Source organism: Lactuca sativa, chromosome 5, assembly GCF_002870075.4.
Source record: "Lactuca sativa cultivar Salinas chromosome 5, Lsat_Salinas_v11, whole genome shotgun sequence".
Taxonomy (NCBI): Eukaryota; Viridiplantae; Streptophyta; class Magnoliopsida; order Asterales; family Asteraceae; genus Lactuca; species Lactuca sativa.
Window position 1 is genome coordinate 361,602,423 of NC_056627.2, and position 6,683 is coordinate 361,609,105.

General features: G+C 31.4%; 1 protein-coding gene across 1 annotated transcript; it reads right to left on the reverse strand.

Moving 5' to 3' along the window:
• Positions 1–252: 252 nt before the first annotated feature.
• On the reverse strand, positions 253–4,844 carry LOC111915104 (uncharacterized). The gene is made up of 17 exons (XM_023910795.3): positions 4,333–4,844; positions 3,878–3,980; positions 3,634–3,703; positions 3,507–3,545; positions 3,123–3,240; positions 2,965–3,022; positions 2,785–2,849; positions 2,659–2,665; positions 2,503–2,563; positions 2,365–2,424; positions 2,206–2,225; positions 2,032–2,097; positions 1,780–1,947; positions 1,447–1,704; positions 1,157–1,369; positions 797–1,068; positions 253–674 (listed from the first exon to the last, which is right to left on the reverse strand). Exons 1-17 carry the CDS (start codon positions 4,422–4,424, stop codon positions 533–535), a joined length of 1,812 nt encoding a protein of 603 aa, XP_023766563.1. The 5' UTR covers positions 4,425–4,844; the 3' UTR covers positions 253–532.
• Between the last annotated feature and the right edge of the window lie 1,839 nt (positions 4,845–6,683).

Here is a 6,683-nt window from a genome sequence, read left to right on the forward strand (position 1 = left end):
TATTTTATACGGATCAAAAACCAATCATATAAAAAAATTAAAAGCAAAGAGACCATCTTTATCAAGAAAAAGACGAAACATGCAAATTTGGAAAATACATGGACCATTTACATAATTTTGTCTTATTATTATTATTATTATTATTATTATTAAATTACTATCATTCAAAATTTTGCATGGTTAAATGACATGTTTCAAGAAAAAAAACAAAAATTTGAAAGTACATCTTGAAAAATAAGGTCACAACAATCATAAAAGAACATAATACTTATGTGAGTAGAGGAAATATGGGTGCGTGTAATGTACAATCAATCAATCATCATACAAATAATTTGAATTGCTAAAGTTACATACATCCCACTTCTCCTTCACCAAATCCTCTCCTCCTACATGTTCTATAAAATTTATATTTTTAATTAAAAGGCAACCACCTTTATATATATCATCAACCCACATCACACACACCACACCCTTCTTCCTGCATTTTTGCTTTCAAAAAAAAGAAGCCAAAAGCTCTTCGCCTGAGGATGCTCTATTCTGATCTATCCCGAACTTTTGATCCGTCAGTGTACAACGGTAACAACGAATTCGACCCGTGTTTGTGTTTCATCCTCCCGTGGCACCGCCAGTACACCAACAATATCACCGCCACCAATCCAAGTTGCACCGCCCATCTGTCATTTTTTAATTTTTTAAATCCAACAAATACCAACATACTTGAGTATTTCTTTCTATTATATAACAACAACATCATAATAATAATTCTATCTTCAAAATAGTTAAATTATTTGTTTACCTGTCTAAATCAAGAACAGGGCTGTAAACAAGTGTCTCCCAAGTTGCAACAATGGCATGCCACATAGGATTGTAATAAAGAGACTCAGCTGACCAAAACATTCGTGTGTAAGTCTCCAAGAAGATGAACATAACCCATGCCCCAATCTCTATCAATATAAATTTTATAACAAATCTCCCTACAATCACCATCACAAGGGAGAATGCCACCAACCAATTAAATAATCTGTGGTTATATTCCTTGATGAATAAAGATCTCGACTTTCCCATCATCTGTTTTTATCATTAAAATCTAAGTTATAAACACTAAAGAAAACATTATTATTAAAATTGGAATTATTGAAAGATATGATATGCTAACCTTGACCATGCGTTGTTCGTATATGGATTTTGAGGGCCCCACACATTCTTTTTCAAAGCTTTGGTTGCAGTGAAGAAAGCCTGCATTGAATTTGGCCATTGATGGGAGTCTAAGGACTTGAAGTTGATCCATTTTGTCTTCACATGTTGTGTAGAGTGCTTCACATAATTTTGATGATTGATATTGGTTTGCCATCATAAAGTTCTTAAACATCTGCCCCAACAAATGTTATAAAATTATTACAATTTACAACTATATATAATATACTCATGTAAAAATAAAATGATTACCTTTTCAATGTCTTCATCAAGCTGTTCGACAGATTTCTTTGCATGATGACGACCAAAATGTTGTTCATCAAAAGATTTCAAAGCTTCTGATCTTGAAGCTCCATGAATGGATAATAGGGAATCCTCAGAAATGGGTAAAGAAACTTTACTCATATTATCTTCATATAACTTCAAACATTTCTCCAAGATTTTCTTGTTGAACACCTCCACAAGAGACCCTGTTGATGGAATCTCCCCCTTGTTCAAAGCATCCAAAATCTGAAACCAAACAAACAATCATACGTTTTATTTTCTAAATCATATAAAGAAAATTTAGAGATGAAAAGGAGGCACCTTTTCTAGAAAAGATACAAACTCGTTTCCATTAAGGGATTTTCCCTGAACAATCTTTGGGCGAATAACAGATTTAACAACTTCTTTTAATTCTTCTCTCCTTTTGACATAATTTTGGTCAAGTTCCCCATCTTTCAAGTCACAAAGCTTTGTCCTTTGAAGATGTGGCTGATTGAAATGTGACATAAAATTATTATAAGCAAAATGTCAAAATTAATGATTTTTTTTTATTAATGTATGTTAAGAAGTTACTTGTGGTAAGCTGAAAGCTGTGCTATTATCACCCATGATAGCTAGAGAGTCTCGAATTTGGTTCACCTATTTTAAGTTTTCAACACAACATAAATTTTTAGCATAAATAAGTGTTTTACAATTTACACTTTATATAATTCATATCTGAATAATAAAACATCTCAAGAGTTGTACCTGAGCAATATTCTTGTCACCTGCAAAACAAGATGTGTTTCTAAGATTCCATAACAAATACAACATTCTCCCGTTTGAAAAGAACTTAATCCAAAATTACTTTTTTACCCTTTAGTAAATATTACAAGTAGCATATATGAAAAAAAGAAGAAAGCTAACCCTCAGAGTTAGGAACATGTTGTAGAGCTTCATCCACCATTTCTTTTACAGACTTCCCCTCTGTTATAAAATATTTGAGATATGTAAAAAAAACAAAAAATTATGAATTTTTATATAAATGGAGTTGTAATAACTTACGTAAGAAGTCACGTTGTATAAGCCACAGGAGTTTTGCAGGTTCAAAGGCCACATCTTGCCCCTATAATTATATCAAAAAGTCAAACCAAAACTTTGACCACACTTAGTATCTTTAGTAATATAAACAAGAAAATATCCAAGTTGTTCAAAACTTACCTTGACTCTGTAGATTCACAACCAAAAGAAAAAAAAACAAAAAACTAAAATCAGTTTTGGTCATGATATATGATTTTAAGTTTTTAACAATAAGATCATCATTTTCAAATTTAAATGAAAACCAACCTTCCATAGAACTCTTCAGCAAGCTCAACAGCAAATGACAATCGAGATATATCAGCTTCACGTATCTGAATTTTTTTTTTTAAAAAAAAAATAGCAACAGACTTAGATTTCTAGTTTGAAGAAACTAATAAATAAATAAATAAATAAATAAAAGAAGCAGTTTTTAAAGATGAAACTAACTGTTTCAGGCAAATTGTAGATAAGCACTGAACTTAAAACCGTTGCCAGAGCAAATATCCTGAAGAAATGTGAATAAGAAAAGAAGATCCATTGATTATAATTTATAATTTCATAATTTATAATTTATAATTTATAAACAATAAGAAAAAGACAAACACCTGTCATCATAGACGTTTGATTTCCCTATACTTTCAAATCCTTCTGTATCCAGATAAAAGACTGAGGTTTTAACTCCATCAATGTCCATTTCAACTGGTGTTCCCCATACCCATATTCCTAAAAAACCATAAATGAAAGATAACATTTATACTTGAACCAAAAATTTATAAATACTACACTTGAATCAATAACTGTGGAAGTTCACTATTTCAGTTTGATAATTTGATTTGGCATATAGTTTACTAAAAAAGTCTATGACTAATAATCAAATACCAAAATGTCCACAATCTGTTTTCACAAATACATAAATTTGGAAAAAAGAATGTATATACAAAAGAGAAATATGTTGTATTTGATTATTATATAGTAAAGTAATTGAATACCTTTTGTTTTAGTGTCACGCATGTGGCCAACACCAAAACCTGCAAAGTATCAAACTTCAGGGCATAAAATTCTGTCAAACAAAATCAAATTATGTGTGGCATAAACTTGCAAAAGTGATGATTATACCTTCATAACAAGAAAGTGATAGAAGCTGATTAAGCAGAAAAGATTTTCCAGATCGATAAGGACCAATCACCTATTAAGATAGTGATAAAGGAATATGTAGTTAAGATTAACAAGAGGAAGAATGACCATTTTGCATTTATTAGCCCTAAAAAAAATGTCAGAAGCCAGCCACCAATGAATTTTTCATAGAGATTTATGAAATATGAAACTAGAAAACATCAATGGCTTTGAATATAAAGCTTACAGCAACTGCTGCAATAGGATTTGTTATTCTTCTAATAGCCTCCAGTCCTTCAGTAGAAAGACGAAGTTTTGTATGACCAGGATCAGGTTCTACAATAGGAAACCTGTAGAAGGAAAGAATGGTCATTACAATTTGCACTTTGACTTTGTGTGTCAACCCTAGCTAGAGCTTTCACATGCAAAGTAGACATGAAATATATATTGCTAATTAAACTCAAAACAATGTCCGATTTGCAGGGTTTTGATGTCAATAGCTTTGTATACTGATATCATTTATATCAAGAACAATTCAAAATCCATAAGAATACGAAGCTTAAAGTAACTCATTGGAGATCCAAAGTCAAAAGTAAATCTCATAAGCATTGACCCACATCTCAATATTTTCATGCACTTTTCGATTCTCAAACTCTATAAAAAAACATATAATAAAGACGCAATAGATTGGAGACCACTCACGCTTGATTGAAATCATCAATTGCAAACACCCGAGGAGGGGATAACCATACGAAAATAAAAAAGGAAACGATCCACCACAAAGTCTTCGACATTGATCTGAACCAAATGAACGTGCTATCTTCCAAATGCCATATATATAAATCTCGAAAGCGTTCCCCCAACAGGGCAAATCAATAACACATATACAGAACGTGTTCTGGACGTAATGAAGAGAGAAAACAGATAGGAGAAGGGATCTCAAAAATCTAATTGTGTGAAAGATTGCCAAAAGGGTTTCGTGTTTAGGGTGAAGTAAGATCTGGGTTTTTGGAAATGATGATGGGATTGCAGTAAAAGGGGAAGAAATTGTAAAAAAATAAATAAATAAATAAAAAGGGACTTCGAAGTTTTTATTTCTTTCCTTTCTTTGAAACTCGAATTCAGACTGGAAGACAAAGGGGAAGAAATTGAGGGGAGTGATTTTGTGAATCTTGTCTAATGGCGAGGAGGTCACATGCTTTTCCAAAGTCCAAACCCATATTACCGACTTTTTTGGATTTTGATTAGATGAAAATTTAAGAATTGTATGATTATGGTACATACAACGTGGTTGTGTATGATAAATCTAAGCATATACAAAGATATTACTTGTAATACATTGTTTGAGCTTAGAAATGCAAAGTTTAATTTAAGCTAACAATTACATAAAAACATAAACCTCGAAATTGAAGATAATAATAATTATAGCCTTCAAAGTGGTCTTTCAAGTAAATACCATAAACATCATAACCCTATAAGATATTTGCAATACATAAACCGACATAATTTGAACTTAGAAATACATGAAAAGAAGCATAATTACATAAAAACATAACTGTTAAATGAAAATGGTATGAATTATAGCCTTCAAAGTGGTAGTCTTCATGAAATAGCTACTAGACGTCGTCATCCAATCCTTCTTCTGGTTCACCCCTATCTACTTCGGGCATTAAAGGCGTTACACCTTGTACAAGCTCTTCTGCATAATTGTAGTATTCAACGAGTGGTAAAAGCGGCCCTTTGAGGGAAACAAAACTTTGTATCCTCTCAACACCATCCAAGTAAGCAAACACATACTTGCATCCAGGGCGAAGCCAAAAAAAATTTCAGGGTGTTCCATATATATATATATATATATATATATATATATATATATATATATATATATATATATATATATATATATATATATATATATATATATATATATATAAACTAATTAAAAGCTAGTTAAATGAAAAAGAATATGTAAGTTTAACATGAAAAAGAAAATAACATATATTTTTTAAGTACCTAAATAGTACCTAAATGATATTTTATTTATATTAAAAAAATTGAAGGTGGACCTGGGCCTACCCTGATCCTAAGGTGGCTCTACCCATGTTTGCATCATAGTGGGTTGTGTTTCGTTCCTTTCGTTCCTATATTACCCTGCTACTAAGAGAAAAAGTTGATTCCGAAGCCACCATGAAAGCTTGGACATCTCCTATATCTCAGACTAGGGCGGTTAGAATCGAAAACTTTTTTTTTTCCTTCCATCAAGCAAACATATTAAGGTTTTGAAAATCCTCAAAGGAAAAGTGGATTAAAAAGTTTGGTGTCATATAATTGTCCAATTCACTATTAGGAGCCGAAGTTCGTTGTGGTAGCAACAAAATCAAAGGCATTTTCCAAACATATTTTGAAAACTTGAGTTTCATAGTGGTAAGCATGTCAAAAAAAAGTATCATCTAAAAAAGGTTTTGGTCGTAGTTTTAGTCTTTTGATGACATTTTCATTGTTTGAAGCATTATCGAGTGAAAAAAAAAAAAAAAAAAAAAACACTTTATCTTCTAATTTATATTTTATTATAACATCTAGTAAATTTTTTCTTAAATTTACATTGGAAGACGGATAAACAAATAATTTAAATTCAATGATCGGTTTCATCAATAGTGATGATTCATGATGAAACCAATGTGTAGTGACGGCTAAGTAAGAATTTGCATTTTCATGGGGGAGATCCAAAAGTCATAAACAAATGAAAAAGAATCATTGTAGTTTAACCCTACAATTATCTTCGATTTTGCCTATGCCCAAAATCTAATAATATCACGTCTAAGAGTAATATGATTTAAAACGCTATATCATGGTTGGAGTTTAGTTTTGATTATTCTCGTAAGGCAAGGGTTGTCAAAGTTGTCGAATGGAATGACTTCATGGATGACAAATTTGCAAAATGTTTCTCGAACATCATCGGTGTTGTAAACCGGTCTAGAAAACTATTTGGGCTCTAGACCAATTAAATAAACTCAAGACATGTTTGGGCCTAAATTTGATCCACCAAAGACTAT

Excerpts from the sequence above, each read along its gene's own strand:
- LOC111915104 (XM_023910795.3), bottom strand. The coding sequence starts at position 4,424 with ATGTCGAAGACTTTGTGGTGGATCGTTTCCTTTTTTATTTTCGTATGG. Across the intron at positions 3,546-3,633 it reads ATCACTTTCTTGTTATGAAG|GTTTTGGTGTTGGCCACATG; the intron begins GTATAATCATCA and ends GATACTTTGCAG. Across the intron at positions 1,705-1,779 it reads TTGTATCTTTTCTAGAAAAG|ATTTTGGATGCTTTGAACAA; the intron begins GTGCCTCCTTTT and ends GTTTGGTTTCAG.